This window comes from Rhipicephalus microplus, chromosome X, assembly GCF_043290135.1.
Source record: "Rhipicephalus microplus isolate Deutch F79 chromosome X, USDA_Rmic, whole genome shotgun sequence".
NCBI classification, from domain to species: Eukaryota; Metazoa; Arthropoda; class Arachnida; order Ixodida; family Ixodidae; genus Rhipicephalus; species Rhipicephalus microplus.
Window position 1 is genome coordinate 268,148,681 of NC_134710.1, and position 27,369 is coordinate 268,176,049.

Consider the following 27,369-nt stretch of genomic DNA (forward strand, 5'->3'; position numbering starts at 1 on the left):
GAGAAATACTCTTCTCCAACGCTTCGCGTACGGCATGTTGGCCCTGAAGCTCAGTGCACCGTTACTGTTTCTTTTCTCTTTTCCTCGGAGCGCGTTCTGTGCGTCTTCACGACGACAGTGTAGAACTCGCTATAGCTGTAAAGTTTACGATCTTGTTTTCCCCTTGCGTGTACGTGCCGGCTCCCTCATCTCTTATGTGCGCTCTAGTGTACAAAGAAGCGTTACGCTCGGCGCACACCGCAAAATGCTTGTAGCCGAGTGTGGCCACCGAAGTTGCCCGCCGCCAAGCATTAGCGCGGTGGACGTCGGGCGCAGGCGATCTGTCACCCGCAAGATAGGCATCGCTCGCGTTTCTATAGCGTTCTGTTTAAGCGTGGACAGTGGAACCTTCTCGGTGGTGTGCACAAACGAATGCGCGTTCTTCCGTGCTCGGAACGCTGCGCCTGACCAACGCCTCATTTATTTCATCCAATGCCAGTGCAAACGCGCGCTCTTCAACGGGAGCCGCCGGTCGGCCTTAGTTGAGAGAGTGGTCTAGAAATAACTTTAGGTGGGGCTGCTTGCATCACACGTGCTTCCGAGCGCTTTTCCATGGAAACGCGATAGACGCGTGTCCCTCTCCAACATCATACGTCCGTCAGAATTGTTCCTTCGTGCTCCTTCTTTGTGGCTAGAAGCAATGCCGCCGCCACCTCACAGCGCTAGTTATGCAGCGGCGTCACCGTGACGCGTTACAATTGGTTGTCCGCATAGCGCCGCTCTATCTCAAAACACCAAATCAGTTACGGAGCCAGCGTGACTGCAGACATTGTAATAACGAGGAATGCAAGACACCGCCCCACGTATCTGTACACAGCTGAACAAAAAATTACTTTATATTATTCCCGTCGTGAGGCGCTGCATGAAGGGCTCTCTTTTTGATTTTTGGTTCACTAAGTATTGCGGCTTGGTGGCGTTAGCCACCGCGCGATCTAAAAGGTACAGCCATATCAATCCATCCATTCATTCATCTTCCCAATGACATCCAAGCACAGGCGGAGGCTGGGTGAAGGGCGAGAGCAGGAAAGGGCTATGGATAAGGTGGTGAACAGCTGGATCGTGCGCACCTGACTGGCAGTTATAAAATATAGGAGGCACTGGCCTGACTGAAACGCAGATAAGACGTCTGTGTGCGACCGCCGCCTGATTTGTCAGCCGGTATGTGCCCGTACGTGGGTTTTTTAATGGCTGGAGTTTCGTCTGACGCACAAGAAAACGGGTTACATAGACGTTTTTAGGTGCAGCGCGCACTTGGAACTGGAGAGTAGCGTTCCGTATAGTTTCCACATCAGAAATTGTCGGCGCAAACCTATTGTCACATTCGCAAAAAAAAAAAAACAGGCAGAAAACGTCAGCATGTCTCCCTTTAGGGAATGACTCTTTTGTTTTGTCCTATTTTTGCGGCTGTTTCATAATCACCACGTATGCGCTTACTTCATCTTTCGTTTACAGGGTCACCTGTTTAAATGACCAGCGTAGAATGCAATACGCCTTATTTGAGCACTGTCATAAGTAAGGATCCAAATAGCTCAACTTTCGTTCTAAAGTAAACTTTTCTTGCATAAAAAGCCAATGTACGGGGTACCGTGTGACTGTGCTAACCTTGTGGGACCATGGTAGTCAAACCACGTATACTCTGCTGATTCGCTATGGAATGAAGGTGGCATTTACGCGCACTAGTCTATGAGATTACAAAGCATCACTCGATAACATTTATACCGCTTAACATCTTGCGGAAACCCGCTAAACTTACTATCCAAATGCGCCACCATGTGAAAGTTTGCTGAAAGCAATTCCCGTATTGTGAATACGGGAATTGCTTTCAGCATCAAGGATACGTTGTTCCTTCCTTCTGTTCGACCTATAGGACGAATGTTTTAAACTATCCAAAAATAAACATCTGTTCTAGTTCGCGTCGCCTTCGCGACTAAATGTCAAGTCGTACCGACAGTGTGTTCATTAAAGTTCTCCGGGACTCGAATTTTACCGACCGCAATGGCGCTGTCTAGACGTGCATGGCTCTGTACGCAGCCGTCTTCGGGGCACCCGTGCGGTTGCTACACGCGTGATGACTTCGGCGACGACGAGTGTCACTCCGCCGTAGCAAGCGGGCGGCGGGTGCTTGGCCGACCGAATGTAGCGGCAGGCCTTTGCATTGGAGTGAACTGAGCGCCTCCGTAGAGAAGACAGCGTCCCGCGAACAATTCATTAAATGCGGGCTGACAAGAAAACCGGCAAAAATGAAGCAGCGCTGTTGATGCGGCCGACGCGTTTCGTCAAACCGGTCTCTCTTCGCGTGGCGCGTCTTGTGCTGGTGTTCGCATGCGTGCGTGTGTGTGTAAGTGTGCGTACCCCAAGTAATGCCGTAATGCTTTGGCTGCATCACGAGTGGCATTATGATTGTGAAGCCGCGAGATAACCTGGTCAGTGCTTGATAGCTGTCCAGAGTGTGATTAATACATTAGTTTTAGGGATTTACCTCCCAAAACCACGATATGAAAATTAGGGGCACCGTACTAAAGGGCTCTAGAAATTTTGACCACACGTGTTTCTTTAACGTGTGCCGAAATCAAAATATGTGAACCTCTAGCATTTCGCGCGGCCGGTATTCGATCCCGCGACCTTAGGACCAGCAATCGAGCACCATAAACCACCGTGGTGGGCTCAGGATTATTATTGATATACGAGATTCCAGGAGCTATAACATTTCTGCGAGGAATGGTTCAATGGAAGGCCACTTAATAAAAACTATCTCCACAACAAAAACCGAAGCGCAGTGGAATAACCGCAGTACCTTTCGCATTGCAATAGCTATCGCGGCCCAGTCAAGGACAGAAACGAAGCTCACTGACGCGGCCATTCCCAGGTGCGCAAGCCATAGTATACATCACACCGGCGACATGAATAACACGGCGTTTCATGGCCACCGAGCAACAATGCGTTTGCGGCTGTGCTCCATGAGTCACTTGCTGACCGATGTGGCTGGGAGCCTTGTGATGCATATCTCATAAAATCAACAACCCCTTTGCATGAGACCTGATAGATAACGATTTGAATTTATTCACAACTTGAGGTAGTGTTTGTTATTTTATTTAAGTTCAGCTGAAAGACTATTCTATAGTTAAGAGCCATTGTATTTGTAACCGACGTTCTTCATCAGTTCCTATAGCGGATAGAATAAAAAAATAGAAAACAATGCATCTTCTCTTTCACGGTTACGCATGCATTACGCATGAGCGCTTCATGCGTAATGCTTGTAGGCTACTACATGTACTTGTAGGAATGCAAATGCCGCCGTCCTATAGTTAATGTTGCCGTTTTAAATGCGAAGCATTTCTTAGTGAACTTCGATGACTTTGAATCTATCTATCTATCTATCTATCTATCTATCTATCTATCTATCTATCTGTCTATCTGTCTGTCTGTCTGTCTGTCTGTCTGTCTGTCTGTCTGTCTGTCTGTCTGTCTGTCTGTCTGTCTGTCTGTCTGTCTGTCTGTCTGTCTGTCTGTCTGTCTGTCTGTCTATTTATGCGCTTACGTTTGGGTGCTCTCGTGGTCACCCCCTTAACTTGGCGTGAACCGAAATTAACATGGGAGGGTAAGATGATTTGACGAATATGACGCGCTGGTCAAGACATAAATAATGTCGCAACCCCGTCGCGTACGTCGCCAAACACTTCACGCCAGGCAGTGGCACATACCCACGGGCGGGTATGTGCCGCTGGTATGCGGGTATGTGTCACAGGTGATTAACCCAGGAACGACGATGACACACATGGGCAATTTTAACGCGTGAGCATTAAGCAATACCCGACATCGGTAGCGTCGACCAAACGAAAACATAGAATAAATGCCAGGGTTCCAGCTGGAATCGAACCAAAGTGTTATGCGTGGCAATGAAGCATTTTACTACAGAGCTACGCCAGGTCTCGGAACTACTTTTCAAATAGACGCTAAGCTTCGTGAAACGTCAATAGTGTTGGCAGTGCTGCCTACCCAATTTTATAAACATTACATATTTACTCCTCTGATACAGCCGTCACGTCGGGTTAACGTCAATTGTGGTTAGGTGCCATGCGCTGAAGTTGATTTATGTAGCAGTGGCCAGGGCCAGCATCTTCGCGAACATCATCGCTTCATATCAGCTTGCTACTACGCATGTTCCCGTTGGCATTGTTGCGACAATGCAAACAACTGGTTATATAAACATATGCAACTCTTCAACATATGTCGGTGCGTGCACCATTTGTACATGTAGTTAGTGTCATTTCATGACGTGTGACTCAATAAAAAAAATTGCAACACGGTCACCTTGCCTCCGCATGCTTCGCATAACGTCGACTCCCAAGTACGTGGGATCTGCCGAATTTTTTTTTATATGTAAGAACTAAATGAATGGTAGTATACATGGCACTCATATGCTTGAAAACGGCTGCGCGGATGCAATCGGCGTTTTGCGACTTTGTTAATTTGACGTCAAGACGTACAAAACTGAGAACGAGTTCGGAGGGGGGAGGGGGATCTTAAGGTGGCGTGTAAAAAAACAAGTGATTCTGAATAAAACTGTTTCTACGCATTCCTACACCACAGAGCTCATCACTATAGCTTCTCCCAGACCGATGCCATCACTACTTATCTATGGTTATAGAAGATATGCTTCCCTCTCGTTTCACAAAATAATAATACACCGCGTATGCAGGGCTGCAAGCGGAAACGAACGTGATATAAGTAAGCGTTAAAGAATGGATGCGAGTACGCGGCTCATTTGTGATGGTTGTGCATGCTGCTTGCAGAAACAGTAATACCAGAAAAAAGAAGTAATGAGTTGGGACTACAAAAGGTGGAAGCTCTTCGACGTCTTGCTGGGTGTGTACCTTCTGGGTCAGCTTGCTCGAAGCATCGACACATTCGTGCAAGAGTTCCTGTGAAGAGAGGTTGGGGGGGTCGACGACGACGACGAAATAAGGCAGAAGGTGTTCTCGGCCGTAAAGCCTCGCGGCACAACCCCTTCGCGGCCGGGTCAGCGAGGGCGCAGCGGAGGTGGCAGTGACCACGATGTGCGATCACAGTTATTTACAATTTCCTCGTCCGCGTTGCGCCAGCCCACCTGACGCGCATGCACCCTAGAGCTATCTTGGTCATCGTTCATGCATGCGTGCTACTACGCATCCCTCCTGGGACAGCGTGCAGTGGCGTCGTCGGCACGTCCGCCCCGCGTGCTGTCAACGCATCGACACCGTGTGATCTGAGATGCAACGCAACCATGGGAGGCACAACAGGGAGAGCTTCCTCGTTTCGTTTGTGCCACGGGTCGCGCCTCGGAGCGTGACAATTTACAAATCGGCCGAGGGCCCACGGGGTAGTTCGCGTTGTTACAAGACGCGCATTGTCCGCCATTACAGGAGCCCATAGTGTTCAAGACTCTTAAAGATAATGGTTGGAGTTCGCTTGTCTACACACCCGTAAGTTGTCTCTTGATGGCCAGGAGGGTATACTGATGATAGATGCCCGTGTACTGTGTGATGTCAGTGCACGTTAAAGAACGCCAGATAGTCAAATGGTAGTGGAGGGCTCCACTACAGTGTCTCTCATAAATATATCGTGGTTTTGGTATGTAAAACTCCACATGGTATTATTATAATATCCTTTGTCAGTGTCCTCAATTATCGCGTTTGCGCCACTATATTGTAATCAACCACGTCACGCTATCGAGTACTGTTCAGTGTTCTCGGCCAATTCACTAACTACACCCGTTACTTGAGTCGAGGTTCGAATGAATGCGCGTACAATAACCGAGGCACGCATACATTCAACGCAGTCATGGTTCCTTATTTCCAAAACAAAGATTTGTTTTCTATGCTGTACGAACAGATTATTTGCAAAAAAAACGTACTGAATTTTCAAAAAGGAAATCTCGGGTCTCAATTAATTGTAGGGCATGGTTTAGTTCACGCCTGGCGATGTCTGCTGTCTTTCTCGAAAAGTTTTTATTGTGAATTTATTTATTTATTTATTTAAAATACTAATATAATCAATTACGTTTCGTCAGGATCCTAAACAGTGGTGTATATTGATGACGTTGTTAAAATAGATTACAAAGCAATGCTCCCAACTCAGCGCTTTTAGCACTCCCAACTTCGGCATGTATTCTGTGCCACAAATTAATTTAAACGTAATAGGGTATATGCAGATAGACCTGGTAGATTACGTCACCAATGACATCTTCTAACCGTTAATGCATATATATGTTAGGGAATGAAATGAAAAAATCGTTTATTAAAAGAAAAAAAAAACAAAGAGAAAGAGGGGTTAGAAACTGGTGGATGGGGCCCCAAGTGAGGTATTAGAGAACCATAAGTGACAACAGGTACACACACCCACGCTTAGAGACAGTATCACAATACCAACTTCGAAGCTATTTACACTTTTGTGCGACACATTTTGTAACAACGAACAGTCATGAACGTACAGACATGTAATCGAAGTTTGGACGCAGGTTCTTATACCTTATTACTTGCTTGCATATGAGTGCGCCATGTGTAACACAAAACTGTTATTAAGACATAAGAAAATTATAGCTTGTATGATTTTTTATAGAACTGTCGCGATTTCAGCATGCTATGACCAGTAGAAAGATCTAGTAACGCCTAGTTACACGTCACGTACACAAGTATATAGTAACCTTCACTAACCTTAGAACGCAGAGCAGTAGTGGCAACGCTTACGACTTCTCATAAATGTATATGAATAGTAGTAAATCATCGGGGACACGTAGTAAAGTTGACATGTGCTTTAAAAACCGGTGTTACTAACTTTTAGACTACCTTTTTTTTTAGGTGTGGATAGAGCGGCCTCTTGCGAAAAAAAAAAAGCGAGCGTTTCAGTATTCCCGTATAGCGTAGTTTACTAATGATACAAGTAAAATGATTTGCCTCTCTAACGTCCCTTAAGGTGGCATTAGTTACACTGAGCCGAAAGACGTTGGTTCTATCCGCGGGCCGTGGTGGCCGAATTTCGATGGAGACAAAACGCTATAGAATTACGCGCGAGATAGAAACCCTAGGTGGTCGAAATTTCCGGCGTGCCTCACGTGCATATCGTTCTGCTCGCACTAAACCCCCCCCCCCCCCAAATTATCATTATATTAGGGAACCTGTATAATAACCTACAGCTGATTATAAATACATTGGCAAGAAGTGACCATACATTATTTTTCAGCTTTCACGGTCATCACTCGCCGCAGTGTTTAAATGAGCATGCCAATATGATGCCACATTTTAATGATATCGAGGTTTCTGCTCTCCCAGCCACGATAGCCGGATTCTCGTTGCCATTACGCTCGTCATTTGGTTATAGAATAGATTCGAGTCGTCAAAATGTATCTCCAAAGATTTGCCCTGTACGGCTTTTCTCTCGAGTCACGAGTCGTCTTCGCAAGGTTCGATTCCCGACAACTTTTTTTTTATTCTACTATATGACGTGGTGAAGCTGGTATTCAGTTCTGTGTGTATGCCGTCAGGTTCTCATGATGGAGCGAGATCATCGGCTGACCTCTCCTACGAGAGTACGTACATATTTCGCTCCTTATCGGGCTGTTGGATTCGCGGTTGTCAGAGAAAGCCAGCGGCGATCCACGGAGTGCACGTGACTCCCGAGTGCAGGAAAGACCACAATGCGGCCTTGTAGCGTTCTGCGCAGGGAACAACGGCCCCTGATGCGGCGAAAGGCTGGCAGTTGTTTATAGCGGTGCGCGGCCGAGTAGGCGTCTCCGGCGCGCGGTGTGCCTCGCGGTCGCCTCTTAGCGCGCGCGGGGTATCACGTACCTGGCGCTATTATACACGAGCCGTGCGATCGCCGCCAGCGGTTTCGTTGTCCGTTAGGTTGTTAAAGCGGACTTCGCGCGATATGCCACGCTCGCTCGCGGTTTCCGCGTTCCATCGGCAGCGTGGTCTCGTTCAGCCCCTCCTGTCGTTCACCGTGTCATGTACCACGCACAACGGCCAAGTGCCTCAGACGACCTGGCCACTATGTACTTTCGCTCTCTGCGACGATTCCGCCTCGGGTAATACGTTAGGAACACGTATGGCTCGGAATGGGGCTACTGAATCGGTGGCAAAGCTTTGGCTTTGAGAGCACGCAGAAGACACAGAGTCACCCTGTCATAAACTTTCAGTTCTCAAAGCTGCTCGTTCTCGAGACCTTCTTTCCAATAATCGCCGAGTACCTTTGCTATGTCCGTAAGTGATTTGCTTGCCGTCTAATATACTGTGGCGTAAAAGTCTTTCTCCGTCACGGTATACGTAGTGTTGTGTAAAAATATCTGCGACGCACATGACCTATATACGTCTAATTTTACAAATTTATACTATTCCTCCGCTGGTGGTATAATCAATGTGCTAACACCGACCACTAAGCTTAGTCGGTGTTCACTCGTAACTTGTAACTGGGCCTCCTTTAGAGTTACTGTATATGCTGCCTTTACGTAGCAGAGTTGCACATACCTTTCCCTTTCGCCGCTCACTCCACTATTCGGCGAGCGCTTTCACGTGCAAAATAACATCAAATATTTCAATTTCGTGCGGCGAAGCCAGCTTTACGTGCACGATGGCGCGGCGGCCACGCGTTTTCTGCTCGTGCCGTTTTAAGTCTCGTCGTGACCACCATTAGGGATTGTTAGCTTGTACGTGTACTTCTTTACGTTACGTGTTACCGGAGAACATCTGCGCATGTGAGGGTCTTTACAGAACGTGAACCTTTACGTAACATAAACTTCCCACCGGATAGGCTTCACGTTTGCAGCGCTATCTTGCAAATCCACCTTCGTTTGTAGGAGTTCGCGATATCCGCACTGTGGAGACTCCAGACATCCAGTCAAAACAAGCAGAAGTGCGCGCACTTGTAGCGATTACACTATTTCAGCCAGATTACCAAAGCTAGAATGGCCAGAACATTGAAGCCGCAAACGTTTCAGTCACTGACAGACTGGAGAGGTGGCGCCATCTAGCAAGGTCAAAATACACTAGGCAATCACAAAGTTGTTCTTGCAAAAACATTGCGCATCGTACGTTTCGTGTAAAAACCACGCCACGGCGTTATTTCGAATGAGTTATTTTTTTTTCAATCTCTTTCACCTAATTTGATTGTTTAGTTTAACGTTCGAAAGCATATAATGAGAGACGCCGTAGTGGAAGGCTCCGCTAACTTTGATCACCTGGGGTTTTTAACGTCCACCTAAATCTAAGCTCACGGGCCTGAAGCATTTTCGCGGTATACCACCTCACTGCAACAGTGCAATCTCGCTCAGCTCACGGCACGCAGTCTACGGCACGCCGCCCGCGCCGCAACATCGCGCCGTATTTTTCTCCTGCGAGCGCGACGAGTGGCTTCACTGCACAGCCGTTGAACGTAATGGCGAACCTATGCGCATCTCTGCTTCCGTAGGGAGCAAATACAGGCCTCATATGTGTAGCGCGACCCGGCGGTGTATTCGGAATCGTGATGCTTTTGTAGGCTGTGATAAATAAATGTTTCACGCCTAAGTCGTATGCCTATTTTATCCACTTCGCACCGTTAAAGCGATTTTTCGATAGGCTATATTTGCACCCTTCGCACTCGTAAAGCGATATATAATTGGTTAGTTGGAAGTTATATATGCCAATCCTTGTAATCCTACAGCATGCCAGCGCGATAAAACTGGCTGTGGTTGGAATTCGGTTGTTCCAGTAGTCATTTTGTAGATGGCTGTTTTGTATGTTTTTTTTCACTCAATATATAGCTGATTAATCGCGCCATTTCCATACATTTCGTAATTCTTTTCCTGTGCATTGTGTTTCTGCCAAATCACGCTGTATCCAGCGCGTCCAAGCGTCAGACGCTTCACATTGCAAGCCCCAGTTATTGTTTTTTTTTTATCGTAAGTTTCTTTTACTGCGGCGTAAAAGCTCTAATTAGGGTCCCGTGCACGTACGTTACGCCCTCTGTCGTTCCTCACTGTGCTGTGGATTCGTGGTGGACATGCCGCTTCACGTTCTCAATCTTCCCACAACAGGATGAATAGACACCAAATCCAAGCAGCACAAGGCCTGCAACTCCTGACCAAATGGCTGTATTTACGCATTTGGAAGCTGGAGTCGTTAATTGCGCTCTTGATGAGGCTTTGACGCTGGTCTGTATGCACAGGGTATTTCGCACCAACACGAACTCCGCGCGACAGCGATCTTTGCGTATGCGTCGGAGGCGAGAACAGGCGACGTTGCGCTGAGTTCTTCCACGCTACATACGACTGGCGGGGGAGATCTCACAGCCGGAGAAATCGGTCAAATATGCGAATATTTGTGTAATATTTTCATATATGTACCACTATAGGTGACTACACATTTGCACCAGGAAATTCATTTCGCTTTTGAATAAGAGAATCTGCTGTTTTTCTTGAACCTATTTAGCATGGGCAGCGTGGTCGCATGTATATTTGTGATGAAGTCCCTCAAACAACCACCTCCGACCAGTCCGTGTCAACGCCCGTGTGCGCAGCTTGTCGTCTTTCTGCTTCTTTATTTTTTCATGCGTGCTGCACAGATCCGTGCCGCTGATCTCTCGGCGGGTCGAACCCGTAGCACTTCCTCTGACCACAGAAGAAAACGCCCCAAGTAGGGCGGCGTCGATCCAGGAACTGCGCGCGAGCACACATGCTCACACACCGGCTGTCGACACCTATTGGCTGCCTCGCTCCGCACTCCCGCTTTCTCGTGCACTTCGCAGCTGCTCGAGGGTTGCCCGAGAGGCAAGCGCGCCGCCACACGCGCCCATCTCTGGAGCAAAAAGACACCCGGGCAGTGAAATTCTCGAGCGAGGAATCGGTCTCAATGGCGCGCGGCGCTCATCTTGGACCGATTTTGCCAAGTGGCTAAGCGAGCGTGCACGCGCACTGAGTGGCCGAGGGAAAGGGAGAAAAAAAAATATAGGCCGCTTCATTTTCTTGGCTCTAAAAGTCAATGGCACGCACTGTTGTTGCGCCATATCTCGAGGGCCACAGTAGCTGTAGCAAATTGTAAATTACGGGTCTCACACAGTGTGCCACACTGCGCCCTGTGTGTGCGTATATATATATATATATATATATATATATATATATATATATATATATATATATATATATATATATATATATATATATATATATATATATATATATATTGTGTGTGTGTGTGTGTGTGTGTGTGTGTGTGTGTGTGTGTGTGTGTGTGTGTGTGTGTGTGTGTGTGTGTGTGTGTGTGTGTGTGTGTGGAGATCGAGAGCTGCGCAAGTGTGCGCAGCGTCCTGCCCCATTACAAACTTATCCGCACGCCGACGGTTTTTGTGCTTTGTTCTTCTTTTGCTTCTCGAATGCGCGCGAATTTAAGGAGTGGGTGCTACTGCATGCAGAGCTGCGAAGCGTGCAATCAGGGGCAATTAAGCGCTTTTAATTAGTTAATGATGTGTCGCCGTCATGTATAGGCTACCGTGCGTGAGTGCGTCCTTTCGTACACGTCTCAATCAATCAGTAATAAGTGCCGCGTGGTCCATCTGCTGTCGTGTGTGGCTCGCATATGCTGTAGGAAAAACGTATAGGTCCGTATTCGCAAGAAATGTGCTAGAACAAACGCTCTAGAATTGCTGCGCACTATAGAGTATGACATTGTAGCTAATCTTAACAAAGGACATGTTGAAGGCTACCGGCCGATGGCAAACGGCAGTTGCGATGGAAAAGCTATGGCGAGTGCGGCGCATGTTGTCGATGCCAATGAAGCCCCGGGAGCTGGAAAAGTTAGTGCATAAATTAGTATGTATTGTGACATTTGCATATCTCTATAGTATCGTCCTATACGCTCAGACACAGGGATACCCTGTCACTAAACATCGCGCTGTAGTGAAACTGAAAGTGAATGGCTGTAGGTCGATGCATTTCCGCGCGCATTTTAGTTAGATTTTAATAAATCGCATTGTGTGAATTCAAAACATTTTGTTAACATTATATATTGTAATGAAGCGTAAAACCGTAAAAAAATTTCGTACACTTTTGTTTGACAACCAAGATATGTTCTCGCACTGCACTATAACATGCGACAGTTAATGTCCCTGACTCGCGTAATGTTAAGCCACATTTCAGCATCGGACTTAGGTATGTGAATGGTGTTCGGATTCAGCGGCCACATATATAGCGCACGGGGTTACGCGTGTGTAAGATTTATCAGACCTGCAGCTGCGAAGAGTCTGGATGACGTGACTACATGAGTGGGTTTTGTTTTCCTCTTTTGGGCATTGCAATGTGGCTGCGTTATGCCAGAAACTTCTTGGGGGCATTCTCTACTTTTTTTCATTGAAGCTCCGCAGATATAATAACCTCGAATGGCGTATCGCCTGTTTCAAAGGAGAAGCGCCCGCACTTTTTGCTGCTCTAATTTTTGCACAATCCATTATTTGCATTGGCTGGGTGGATGCATTCACCCCTAAGTGCTGCGTACAAATGGATAAACTATGAATCCACATCTTAGCGTGTACTATACTCCGCTTGAGTATACCACAGAAGTTCGCAGAAAATTTTTTCGACGCAAAAAAAAAAAAAGGAGACAGGGGGCTAAGCATCTCGATATGTATGATACAACATTTATCCGAAAATAGCGACGTTTCTTTTATTTATTTCGCTGTGTATCTTTGTAATCGCATAATAGGAACTCCGAAATGGAAACGTTGGAAGCGATCCGACCTTTTGTAACATACAGCACATTACGTTCGAAGTTGCGCCGCCATGACGCGTTTTGCCGTCTGCACGAGGCTTTTCGTCTCTCGGTTTTGGGACGTTAAACCCCACATATCAATCAGTTCGTCTCTCGGGTTAAATACCCGCACGTCACCGGGCCGTTATTGCGGAGACCCGTCCGGAGCAGTCCACCGAGAGCTTCGCAGCGAGTCATTCACGCACTTTCCTTTCGTCTTTCGGGGCCTTTGTCGACGGTGCGTCGAATTACCGCCGCGCGTCAACCGCGTGGTCAGACCGCAGCGTACACGGCACTCAGCTAACAAGGGTGCTGTCGTCGGTGCGAAATCCGGTTTTATAGCACGCGGAAGAAACGGTCAATGTACAGCGCGACAGGCTCGTATATTATATACTGTACAGTACACAACAACCGCTTCGCACGATGTGAGCGAACACCCCCCCCCCCTGCTTCTTTATTTATTTATTTTATATGTACTTTTTTGACGGCTTCGAGTGTCCAGAGAAACGGTCACACTCGATTTCTCTGACGCCCACGCGCGACACGTTCCCAGCTCTCGCCGCAATGCCCGCCTTCCTTCGACACGTCGTCGCTTTCTTCGAATGATGTCTCTTTTTTTTTGTTCCTTTGTTCTGTACCTCTTCCTTGAAGAAACGGTATTCAGCTTGTGACGTGAGCTCCTCCCGTCACGTGTCATCGTTCTTTGTGCCGACTATGCCTGAACTGCAATCAGTGCGGGGAAAAGTGTAAATTTTGTTCGTCGCCGGCTGCGTGTAATTCGACGTGATTCGTCTTTCTTCTTCCCTTTTTAACTCGCTCTCTCGTCATCTCCTCCCTTTCTTTGACTCATGGTAATATACTAACTACCAAAAAGAATAAAATAACTATATCCGGGCAGGTGGTAGTTTGACGGGGGTCGCCGTCTTTTCTTGCGACTCGGCAGGTTGCGTTAAAGCAAACTCTTTTTATGATACACTACCAGCAGGGTTTTTTTTCTTTTTGTTTGTTCCTGGTGGCACCACAGACAACAGAAGGCGACAACACGAGGAAACTATAAAAAAACTGGCACACTACGCGCAGAATCACTGTATAAGTGCGCAAACGACGACAAGATCGCAGCCTACTGAACTGGGATAATGTAACTATCCAGAATCTTTTAAACATGATAGTCTTTCTTGGAGACCTTCGACGCAAAAACTTTGGTCTGTCTGTCTGTCTGTCTGTCTGTCTGTCTGTACATTTGTCTGTTTGTCCACCGTTACCGCGAACTGGGTACTCTAAACAACAGCAGCCGATACCCCGAACGGCCGACCCCATCTGCCGCGCCCACCAATGTTTCTCAAGAATCAGCGTTCATACGTGTGCGATTGTCAATTAAAGAGCAATTATTGCGGATATCTGAGGCACCATAACAACACCTATATATTCTGCATGTTCGTCTTTTACTAGAAGAGACATACATATATGTAATTCTAAGGACCATAGCGCTTATCACGCTGCGCTGACCATGCAACGCTTGCACTAAGAAGCGAGTGTTTCGAACGCTTTGCTAAGATGACACAGTGGTGGCACCTACCCGTCGCCTTGCGTTCTACACCTTATCACCTCTTAGATGGGGGCGCACACCCGTCTCAGGGCCACGCGCTTTGTTTTCAAAAAAAAAAAACTGCCAGATGGCGCTCATGTCTTACGTGTGACGTGATTTGATGCGCTCGTTCGCCTCCGCTGCACGCTCGGGGCACTCTAACGAGTGCCTCCGAAATACCATTCACCGATTTTCTTGCGAAGAACATCAAATGTTTTGTTCACTCTTTCCACACGCAAGACTATCGTCTTTCGACGACATTTGCAGGTTACATACATATACGGGGTCAATTTTTGTCTCCTCTTTCGTCAGTGTTCCATGTGGCGCTCACAGCATGCTTTACGTATAGCACTACGACAGACCGTACATGATTGGTGCCTGATTAATACCTAATTACCTTATAGGCTCATATATATATATATATATATATATATATATATATATATATATATATATATATATATATATATATATATATATATATATATATATATATATCAACTTGCCTCAACTCGCCCAAGCTCACGAATCGTGGAAACGGCGTTTGGTCGTCTGACAGTGACGCCACCGGTTTTGCCTATTTACTCATGGGCTTGGTAGGCCAATTAACACTTAACATTCGTGTGTTCCCGCCTAAGCCACCTTGTTGAGGTATGGAATAAAAAAAATAAAATACATTCTTTATACTCCACCAGCTACAAAAACATTTTTGAATTATCATATACGTACTGAAAACAATGACAAAACACGACACTATTTGCGGTGTGGTGCGCCCTCCCTGAGGGGAGACTTGTGCACAACTTTTTAGGATTGAAGCTCCTTAGGCTCATACGATGTTCGTTGACGCCATCGTTGTCGTAGCCTCCCGACGGACCGCAACACAGGTGTTACATAAACCGTACACAGAGCGTTCGTAGCACGTATATAATTTAAAAATAGACCCGGTACTCTGTCCGTACATCTGTCCACCCGACTGTCCATGAATCCATCCGCCGTCCATCCGTCCATCCCTTTGCCCGTCCTTTATATCAGTCAGCGACGTCAACATAGACATTATGGGCCTTAGGAACTATAGCATCACTCCATCATCAGCATTCACTTCGTGGATCAGCTGCTAATTTTTAAAATTCGTTTGTGCTTTAATTTCAGTGTCCAATACTTCACTAACTCCTCCACGCATGCTACAGAAGGCAGTCGAAAAAAATGTTTGCGGGCCCTTTAGGGAAAAAAATAGGCCACGTAGTGCTGAACGGAACTACCGAGGTACGCCCACAAAGCGTGGCGGAAAAGTAACGACCGCTCCAAGAAGGGCAAAAGGAAGAGACCGATCGTTGGAACGTATACGGTGCAGGGAATAACTCCATCGACCGGCGAGAAAAGCAAAGTGCCTGCTCTTCCCAAATGGTTTCTGTGGGCTGCTTCTCGCGCTTGATTTGCATTCGTCTGTACTGAAGTATAGCGCTCGACCAGGGGCTGTGCAGCGTAGTCGAACAGTACTTTCTCTCTCTTTTTTTTTTTCCGCATCAGCTATGGCGAGAGAGAGAGATCAGGTAACTTAATGATTGCCTCGCTAAATAAAATACAGGCGGGGCCGATTGGTGAAGGTGGAGGTGTTGGGATGTGGTCCGATTAAAACGAGCTCTGCGCTGTCTGTTAGTGCAGCATCGGTGCCCGCTGGCCGGTCGAGCAGCAAAAGCGTGCTGCATGGCAGTCGAGTGCTATACACAGGAGGCCTGTTTCTTTTCATGCAGCCTCGTAATAAATGTTTCGGCTTGATTAATGCTTTCGCACTGGCTTTAAGATCATACGTATTCCATCGGGTGTGCAGTTGAGCGTGTAGTCCTACGCAGCAACAGTAGGCAGAGGCAAACTTTCCTCGTTTGAAAAAGCGGCTTGTGCGCATCAACTCGGCGATGCCTCTGCGTAACGGCGCGGCGCTTAAATAAACGTAACTGGTTGCTCCGCTGCAATTCTTTAAAGCGTCCAAGCAGCGTATATACACGAGATGGGTCACGCAGCTGGAAGTTCATTCGTGTGCGATTGTAAGGACAAGGTTTTCCATTGCCGAGCCAGGACCACCGTACGCTGTCGCATTAATCTATATGTGGACGAAAATAAAAGGGGAAGCGAGGACAGCTCGTGACTGCTCTGGTTGCTCGGTTGGGTCACAGGGTGGAAACAATGCAGGAAAATTGTTCTCGTTTCCGGTGCTGATGAAAAATCCTAATGGATGCGATTACGGCGCCGATAAGCTTGATGCGAAAAATGTTTGCGCACTGTATTTAGATCGCCGACTTCCATTGGTGTTGTTTCACGGACAAGCAAATTGTTTCTTCCGGTTGTAATTTTGAAGTCTTCGAAAAAAATCGTCGTATTGCGTTGTTAGTCAGCGTTTCTCACGAGCCACTATGTCGGCTCTGACGTCTGGAAAGGTTAATAACCACGTGCGAATATTTTTTGTGTGTTCGAAGGGCAACACAAAAGTAAGAAAATCATGCGTACGTGTTTTTTTTTTTTTTTTGTGGTAACTATCTCGATTGTTTGTCTCTATAGTGCTTGGGCTGAGCCACAGCTGCAGTGTTGCTTTTAACAAATATAGGACCACTACGCGATGTACAGATTCCCTTCGCTTATGCTACTCAGCTCTCCACCAACCGGCAGTTGTAACAAAGAGGGGTTCAGATTACTGAAGAAGAGTATAAAATAGAATCGTTGCTTTGTGACTGTATTGATCGATTCGCACCTTTTTTTTTTTTTATAGCAGGTTATTCTTCCACTGTTATCGTAGTGAAACACAACGGCAACCAGTAGAAAACTTGCTTTTTTTTTTCGCTACCCGATTTTATATTCTTCTTGGTCTGGCTGACAATCAGCTTTTATTTAAGGTCAGAAGTGGTTATTTTGATTGACATTACTATATTAAAACGAATACGTGGCACTATTGTAAGCTACTGCAATGGTAAGTTCGCTAATAGAGCGAGTACAGTATACATTTCTAACGAATGTGCCGGCAAAGCTTTAACAGGTGATCTGCGATCATCAAATTCCCTTAAATTGCTTGTGATACCGTTATAGTTCGCCTTGCATTCCATAACCATCGCAGTGCTTTTATATCTGGCGTATAGGACAAGCCCGTATTCGTATATCTTATGGTATAGGACCAAATTGTACGTTAAAAACACAAATATATCATGTTATAAATTAGGAAGGCATTTAGCATAAATTTGCCCCGCCGTGGAGGTCTATGGCTAAGGCACTCGACTGCTGAGCCGCAGGTCGTGGGATCGAATCCTGGCTGCGGCGGCTGCATTTCCGATGGAGGCGGAAATTCTGTAGGCCCGTGTGCTCAGATTTGGGTGCACGTTAAAGAACACCAGGTGGTCAAAATTTCTGGAGCCCTCCACTACAGCGTCTCTCATTGGTGGTTTTGGGACGTTAAACTCCACATAACAAACCATCCAATCAAATATGGCATAAATTTATCGGTTGTACGATATAAGGCAAAACATTTTTTTTTTTGTGCGTAGCTATATAGACTCCTGATGTAGCATCTTCTGCCATGCAGACAGAACTATTGAAAACATGCTTTACGCTTGGCATGTTTGAGCTTCAAACAATTTTCGATGTACAATGTTTTCTTACTGGCTACACTGAAGCTCACTCAGTCTTAGTGTTAATTTTTACGCCCTCGTAAGCTACAATTTAGAGCAGCACAACGTTGTCTCCTTGCCTTGAATACGTTGATATATTGTGACCAATTTATTTCCTCTGTCGTTGTTCTTTCACGCGTCTCATTTTTTGTTCAAATTGTGCAAGTGATTTCGCTGTGGTAAATCAATCTTGTTTCTTCTTTTTGTGTGCAGCCGAGATCATCGAGCACGAATCGAGCCCGCGAGCGGCACTCCAGTAATGGGGACACACCGGACGCCAGTCTGGATCGCTCGGATCGACGGTCTCGCAGTTCGAGAGGCTACTACCGTGGTCCCCGCAAGGCGGCAGCTCTAGCAGCTGCTGAGGACCTGGACTCTTCGGGCACACTGCTTTACCGACACCGCAGCGCGTCTCCAGCGGCGCGCCGCAACAACCACAGCCAGAACAACGGGTCGCGCCATGGCGGCGCTCAGTCAGCGGCCACCAACCGACGCCTTCCTTCAACGGCCGAGATCAGAACACCGCCACTGTCTCGCCGTGCTTACCGCCATCAGAGAGCCTTGCCACCACTTCCTTTGGAGAGGCTGAACAACGGAGGCCTTCGGCAGGACGACCAGAGGTACAGACCACCCAACTTCACCAACAATGCCCTCGAGAAGGCCAGCGCAGTTGATGAACTGCCACCTAGCGGTAAGCCGCAACAGCCATCCGACTACACTAACAACAGGTTACCGAGACCAGGACCAGTACCTTTGGCCACATTTGAAGCTCGCCGAAGTAGCATCGCGGGAACAACCTTGGACATTGATAATGTGGCGACGTCCAGGATCCGAGCCGAGGCGCAGAGAAATGCACCGGCAGCCTTCTCCATGAAAAACCTTCAGCAGCAACCATCGGCGGCCGCTTTCCCTATGCGTGGAGGCGCGCACATCAGCGCTGACGACCTCAAGAACTTGCACAAGGCGGAGGAGAAAGTTGAACCGCGTCCTATCGCAGCCATTAAGAACCTGCAGTGTGGACCTATGGTAATCAGCAAGGTGCCTCCACAGCCGCAAGTAATCGAACCCCGAAGGACAACGACGACTACGACCTTTACGACGACGGACACAGTGACGCTGAAGAACATACAGAACCTGAGCTCAGTGGCTGATCTGGACAAAACGAAGCCGTCTCCACAGACTTTGAAGAACCTGCAGCCATCAACCAACACGACAACTGTGTCAATCAAGCAGACAAACGGCAAAATTGACGACGACATTAGCGAGAACACCAAGAAGATCGCGACGAACCTAATTCTGGAGGAGAAGATTGAGGCCCAGAGGAAAAGCGGAGCATCGTCACCGTCTGCCGCTGGCCCCATAAAAAAGATTGTCGAAGAGAAATCGGTGCAGTCGACGCTCGAGTCTACTGGCAAAATGGGGAATCTCAAGAGCACAGTGGACGTCAACATGGAGCTTGTCACGGAGGTGGGAAGCTCGAGGACTGTAACCAACATCACCACTTCGCTTCAGCACGCGCTCCCTAAGGCTGTTACTGCAGAGCCCTCAGGCCCGGACCCATGTAACAATAAAACATCGGCTGCTGCTGGTAAAACCATAATCAAGACATCTAAGCCAACTAAAATGAATGGAAACGGAGGCGGCTACACGCCCATGAGGGCCAAGCTAGCCGAAGCAAAGGCAGCCTTCTTCGCCGACTCTGCCAATAAAGGCAGCGCCGACGACAGTGGTTTCGTGTCCACCTCCCCGCAACCAGTTCCCGTGTAGGGGGCATTTCAACCGCACCAGCTTGCCAGTTAGGGACGAAAGAACTCGCTTGTCGGTAAAGCACCAGCGCACAAGTGGCACGTCTTCAGGCATCTGCTGACCCTGAGCGGCGACAGACCGACGCCGAATTGTGCATGTACGTTAATCCTCCAGCAGCCGCAACAGACGCTTGCTTGTGACGTCTGGACGACCACTACGCGATGTGAGCAGAAGAGATGGATGGCCCGGATTGAAAATCGCATACCGTGCCACACAGAATCGAACTCACTCACTGCTTATGCATGACGCTATGCCGCTTAAGAGACTCGCAAAGTGCCTTCCTATGCCTATTGATGCAGTGAACCGCGAGTGATTGCACTGACCTAGGGACGAGAGCAATCCCGCCTCACGGGTATTAGTGACATCTCGTGTCTCATTGCCTTGCACACTGTAAAGCTTATTAACACCAATGTGCGTCGCAAGCTTTCGCCTTAGTGAAACTTCTGAATAGTGTAGGTTCTGAGTGTTCACATCGCAGAGGCGAACGTCAAGGCTATTTCACTGTCTTAGATTTTTGTGTACGCCAGCCATACAAGAAACGTCTTACTCATATCCTTCAATACACCGGTCATGGCAGAAACTCGATGATCAGCTGTAGTAGCCTTAGTGGAACGCTCGACCACCCGAAGGCTGGCTTTAAACGTCACTAGCTGACCCCGAAGTTGGCAGTTTTGTGCAGATGACTCTTAACTCAGTGTCCGTGCATTTTTCGCTATATCAGCACCAGTTACTATAATAGTAGTACTAACGATTTTGTTCTTCCTCTGTACATTTCTGTTACCACAGCGATAAAGCTTTGAGCAGGAACCCGACACCTTTTCCCGTTTGATTATGTGGTAAGTTTTGAAAACTGTAACACTTAAATCTGGTTATTTACACGAGAATGATTTCAAGGCAAACGAACAAACAAATGAATGTGCAAGAGCAGACAATGAAATGTTGTAAAATTAATCTCTGCAATAACCGATAAGTTCTACTGAGCATGGTGGCGTGCTGTGCACGGAAACTGCACGCAATTACGTGGAGGTCAAAGGAGCGCTATAGGGTGAAAGGGGATTGAGAGAGGAGTTGCAGGCTTCTTTGCTCGTCTTGTAGCCGCGTTGTACAAGGCAGTAAAGAGCGAGTGTGTTTCGCGTAAAACCGCCCGTTGGTCCCTGGATCTCGTTCACAGTCACACAGCGCTGATGACGCCGAGAGTCATGGGACCTCGGGTTCGTTCTCGTGCCACGAAGTGCGAAGTGTTTGGGAACGTTAGGGCATCGACACCGGAGCTTGCTTGTTGGCAAGTGCACAGACACGCCACCGCTAGGTGGCAGTTCTCACGTCGCCCATCGTCAACGTCGAACGCGTCACTACAAAAAAAGAAAGAAAAGGAAGTCCTGCTTGGTTGACTGAAGTTATCAAAGTTGATGAAGCTGTGCTAGCCTACTTTTCGCATGAATTCATTATTACTCTTGCTTCATCTCTTGTTTCTTTCTGCCGTCCTCCCGTGTAAGATGTGCCGGGCCAGACATGACGCGTTGTCAACATCCCTGCGCTTTCGTCATTTCTTTTTATCTCACGGGAACGCGGTTGCTGCTCGTGCACACCTGCACACACGAGTGCATCATTAAACAACCGCTTGTTTTAAGAGTCCGCGTAGAAATTCCTTCGGTAAAAAAGAATAGTAACAAGAGTGACAACGCTCTAGCTTAGCTTACAATTGATGTAAATTTTTGTTGCTATCTACAGTAGAATAGGCTAAGGAGTAATCAATTAGTGAAAGTAAGGACTGGAATAGGCTGAAAATATAAAAAGAAAAACAAATGCAGCTGGTGCAACGTCATCACTGGAGGAAGCTAAAAAATGGTGAAAATTGGTTCAAACGAAACGAAAGAAGAGCCGTAAGTGGAAAATGAACAAGGACATTACATTTGCTTGTAATGCATCGATCTTTTGTGGCGTTATAAACTAACTTGGCAGGCTCATATCAACTACGCGTGAGCAAAATATATACAGATTGGTTTTATGCCATCCTCTCACTGTGAATACGTGTGAATGAAAATCGGTGCCTTAAAAAAGTTCCGTTTATACACTTTTCAATCGTGTATACCTAATGGCGAACCCTGTTATGGTTAGAACCGCGTATCTTTCTTCCCCAAAGCCGCGCCATCTGACAAGGAGCAATCAATTTATAGCCGCTGCTGTCGGTGTGTGTCCTTTTAAAGCTTCTAAACACCTTTATTACTCGCCGCTTATAGTGATCAATACACATCACTGCCTTTCTGCTGTGACACCGCGTAGTTACAGCAGCTCACGGGTATATACATCTCACAACAGTCACAAGGCTTTCACCACGAAAGCCCGGCCCGCGAGCTTAACCTGTCAGAGCGCGAAAGAAGCACACTTGAACTCGTATCACGGCCGGCCTTGATTCGCCAACGTATACACACCGCACACGGGCCTTCTGATGGTTTAGTATCGCATGAGTAAACGGGGGACGTCGTGGTGCTGCCACCGCCGCTGGTGCACGGATATGAGGCACGGCGATTGGTCAACAGCGCGGTGTCACTGCGTGTGCTCTCGCCAGCTACGCGTGGTCAGAGCGAACTTTAATGAAGCTGGCACAGACAGGTAAAAAGAAAGAAAGATGATTGGGGCGTGGGGACCACACAGCTAGGAGTGCGAGCATCGAGACAGGCGGGGCAATAGGCTGACGTCTAACGCCACGTTATCAATTTAATAGCTCGCGTCGAACGCACTGCGGTGGCAAAGAGTGCACGAAGAGACGTTCATGAAGAAGAAGAAGGTATGACAAAGAAAACGAGCAGCGTGATCATTTTCTTTCGACTGACGTGGAGGCATCGGTATAATTCTAGAAAACATTTTTTTCACGTGCAAGGTGGAGTTACAAAGAATAAATACCTTTTGAAAATAATTGAACATACAAACAAACAATCGTTCAAGCCACACGAAGCGTTAGCCTAGCCACGGCCATCGTCCTGCTTGCTCGCCTCATTGTCGTACTTAATTTGCTCCTCGGGGAGCGCCTTTACGCATTCTTTTTTATGTAGAGTGGAGCTCCACCCCCACCCCCCCTTTTTTTTCTTCTCTTACTTCGTTAGACTCTCCGAGCGATGCTATCACACAAACGCGTCGGGGAAAACCGAGAAGTTTGGCGCGCCATTGCCGCGGCTCACATAGTCCTCAGTTCATTGATATCATGTTTCACGTGCACGCAGTGGTAGCGTTACACGTAGAAGCGAAGCCAAGCCTAGGTGAGGCGGCGTGCTCGTTCAACGGCACCTAAATCAGTGAGGCAGGGGAACCAGTGCAGGACAGTGAACGAGTGGCGCGCACCGCATCGTTCCACGAAAGGACATCCGTGCATTCTGTACTTGTCACGCAACCACCACCAGCAAGTGCGTCCCCCCCGCGAAGTGCCGTTGTGAAGTGTCTCCCTCTGTCACCAACGCTAGCCTCCACTAAAATGGTGGAGATCAGTGACCACATCTGCGTTTTCACAGACTTTTTTCCCACTTCTCATTACGGTATACAGCAGAGCTCCACTTCCTGTTGTTTTTTAAATTTATCTTTGATATCTCATTGTGCCAAAATTGGCGAACGTCTGGTACTAAACGACGCATTCGCCATTCCGCAATCTCTCTCTCTCTCTTTATGTCTCTCACTTTTTCCAAGTTTCGTGATCGAAAAATAATAATATATAGATACCACATCAAGCGACTGGTCAGTGCCAAAACTTCTTGCCTCTTTTTTGTCTCTGTCTAGAGCACAGTCGCACACCGGAAACGCTTGGTTTTCGGCATCACTGTCTGATATGCTTGCTCTCCACGTTTCCAATGTCCTAAGTTGAGCAAACGGGCCGCACTTGCGTAAAAAATAACAAATCGTTCACGAAAATGGCGCACGCTACAGATGCTGAGAAAACTGCGAGGAAGAAAATTTGAGCGGTCAATTGGGCACTCTGTGCTTCAAAATTAACATCACTTGTATCGAATGCGGACGTCAGAGCTTGACAACAGAACACATCAACAATATAGCTGGAAATCATGGCGCATATATGAGGTGAATCCTACTGGTCGCTGTCTTGCGTTTACTTTTTGTTTTTTCCCCAGCTCTGATGAGAATTTGATATACGTAAGCGATCAGACACTGCGTGTGGTTTTTACGCTGTATGTCCTGTGGTACACTTCAAACTTTGTTTTTTCGCCGAATCTTGATTCCCCGCTTTGTATATTTAACTAGTGTATTCTGTATCCATTGCTTCCGCTCGTAGCAGAACTTGTCACCACACTCACACACGGGTTTCTTTCGCTTTTAGTGTTTTCTTGTGATGCCAATATAGTAGACTCGCTCTGCAAGCCTCTATAGTTGATGGCAATGTTGTTATGTGCGGGATGTTTGATACTCGGCCGTAATACGAATAAAAACAAAGCGCGTTTTAAGTGTTTATGTGTACACACGTCGGAGCTGTTGAAACATCCTGCAAAACATGCCTATTGCAATTTTTCTGAACTGTTTTTTTTTTAAAGCTTAGTTGTGCAGGGAGCTTGCGCTACGCTCTCTCGTTTTTCTATTCATGTACACTTGTTTGACAGTCTCTCTGTCTACCTTTTTTCTTGGCGTCTTTCTGTAGGACGTCAAGACATAGTTGTGCTTGGCAAAAACACTGACTGATCGATGGTGGTGCCCAGTTCGCATTCTGGACGGAGAGATAGCGTTTGATGGCCCGAAGTAGTGAGCCCCCCTTCTTTACTGCGGCACATGCCTGTTTCGAAAAAATGGAGCCCTCTCGAGCGCAATCTCTACCTTGAGAAGATGCAGAATGAGGCCTATATGGAGCGGTGGCGGCGGGGGTTCCTCAAACTCCGTCGAGGATGAGTCGTGAAGCGTGTCGTGCACACGGGAGCACACATCTATGCAGGTCTTGCACGCTGCACACACACACACGCCCGTGCAACATCAGGTGTCGTCACCCCATCCCTCCCCATCCAGCTTGTTTTCTGTGGCGTCCACCAAAGTGCGTGTTTGTGCCCACACCTTTTGTGCTGTTGATTTTCCACGACATTTTTTTTTTGCCAGTCCTTGTTTTTCGCCTTGGGCGCGTCTACCAGTAAGTTTGGCGTGCTTCGCAGCGCTATGTTCGCTGTAGCGCCAAGTGCCTGAACACGCTTGGAATTGCTGTAAATAAATGAAATAAAGGAAAATGTGTTTTTTTTTGCAATAACAAGCTGGAAGTTTCTGGTGTTTCATTATTTAGTGTGTGAAATAACCAAAGCTAAATAACGAATGTTATGATTTGCCAATCAATAGGGCGCCATCTGAAGAGCACTGGAAAAACCCGCTGGCAGGCGCAAAAGGCTCTGCGGCACCATGTATTAAGCGATAAGACTACACAGGTACTCTCGACGCATTTTTCCCGTCCGTCGTCGCCGTCGCCGTGATGTTCTGCGAAAGGTCCAAATTGATAACATCGTCCGGAGTGTGTTGTGTCATTTGTGCGAGTTAAAGGGTACGAGGGCTGCGTACGATCGCGTCTTGGGCAAAAAGAAAACGCGCCAGCCATCTTCACCATGCGGAAGGCGCGTGGAGGGTTGCCGTAGAGGGGGAAGCGTGGCTCCTCTTTGGTATGAAGGGCGTACTTTGACCCACTGGGAGCTTTATCCCGCGGTTGCTGTCGCCGTATTTTTACAGTGGATCAACAGGTGGCTTTTCGTACGTGTTATTTTCTCATCGCAAAGTTTGTGTTCAAGTCATATACACTTCGAAAGCCGTTTCTCTCGCTACAGAGATCGCGTTTCCTTGCGTCAGCGTTCTGCTGTGTTACTAAAGGGTTCATGACTATGGACTGAGCTGCTAGTCTTGTTATAACACATCTACTGGCCTGTCTGAACGACGCTGAGTGAAACGCTCTCATGTGTGGGTGCTTAATTCTTATTTATTTTTATCTCTCTCTTTCTAATCCCGGATTTCCCCACCACGAGGGTACCGTGTCAGATCCTTTAGCATCTGGTTACCATCCCTGCCTTCCAACATGCGATGGATGACTCGGCAAATTGTGGAATCAGTGGTCCGCTAGCGTCAATGGGTTACAGGTGCAGGGGTTAGAGGAAGGCAGTCACGCAAGGTTAGCTGCTTTGTGGCGCGCTTTCGGCGCTCCATTTGCCAGTGTAATTAACTCATTATGTACTACCAGTGCCCGGGTCGTGAGCGATGGGCGCTATACTGCGTCCGCATTTTACAACAGAATTATTTGTGGAAAACAGCGAATCAAAACGATCAAGATATGAATGTGGTTCTGGTTCTAGTGAAATAAAATTCATAAAGGTCCGTCAACCGATAAGTAGAGCAAGTGTTCTTTCTCCCCACTTCACTGTGCTATTGACGTAAAGTGTGGGCTGATTTTGCGATACGGGGTGAGGTGCAGAAAACTCCAAGCACTCCGTCTGTAATAATAACAGCACGAGATTTCATTAATTAAGTAGTAATGCTTCATATCTTCATAATTAAAGATGCCCCCTTTCACCCCTCCCAGGACGGGTCGGCACGTATCTTGAAGCGGAGAACACGGCAAAGTGTTTCGCTTTCTCCGGCAGCGTGAGTGCACTTGCCGTCTCCAATGAGAACAACAGAGAAGGTCACGCCGTTCCGCCGTACCACCAGATGATTAGGAAAGTGCAGAGGTGCTACAGCATTTGATTTCGGCGCTGAATACGATTATCTTGATCTGAAAACTTCCAAGTAAGAGAGTTGGTGCCGCTAGACGTCAGAGCTTGATAGGCCGTTCGTAGGCAGTTTCCGAATATATGTTAAGTTAGTGGGCATTGCGGGCGTAGCGCTTGCGTATGGGCACCATATGAGCTTTCGAATAGCGTTTGGCCCCGCAAACGCACGCTCACAGCACTCTCGCTCACCGCAAAGGGGCCTTCCGGGCCACACGCTCTTTCAGATTTCATGCGGGCGGACCGCAAGCCCGAACGGCGGTTCGTGTTGCGACGCATGCGCAGTGGCAGCGACCGCACCGCAAAAGTTAGCGGTGTATACGCAATTTAAAAACTCCCTCTCGTCTTGATCACACTTGAATATTTCGCTGCCTCGACGTGAAAGGAAGCGGTGCGATAACGGCGTATGGCGAAATCAATGTTAATAATATCTAGGGTTTTATGTCCCAAAGTTACAATGTGATTATTACGAACACTGTATAGCGGAGGGCGTCGAAAATTTCGCCCGTCTGGTGTTCTTGAACGTGCACTGACATCGCACAGAACGGGGGCCTCTACCATTTTGGTGACGACATCAAGTCCTCCAAACTGTTGAGCGCAAGCACAAGGTATACGTGCCCTGCAGCTCAATTGGCTGTACATCCAGACTCATAAAGGTGCAATGGAGGCGGAAAATTTTATTCTTATGTTGTGCCGACGCATGGCTCTTTCACAATTTTTTGTCGGGAGGAAGTGAATGAGATAGGCCCGTTCGAGCGTGGGAAACAGTGATTCATGATTTTCGCATAAACATCAGCGAAATTTAGTGAGAATAT

General features: G+C 47.3%; 1 protein-coding gene across 1 annotated transcript in view; it reads left to right on the forward strand.

The window, feature by feature from the left end:
* The window catches only part of ko (Stork-head domain-containing protein knockout), a 370,856-nt gene extending 345,794 nt beyond the window's left edge, over positions 1–25,062 (forward strand). Inside the window, exon 5 of the mRNA XM_075879081.1 lies at positions 18,240–25,062. Coding sequence (XP_075735196.1) covers positions 18,240–19,793 — 1,554 coding nt within the window. The 3' untranslated portion in view covers positions 19,794–25,062. The remainder of the gene's footprint in view (positions 1–18,239) is intronic.
* The last annotated feature ends 2,307 nt before the right edge of the window (positions 25,063–27,369 follow it).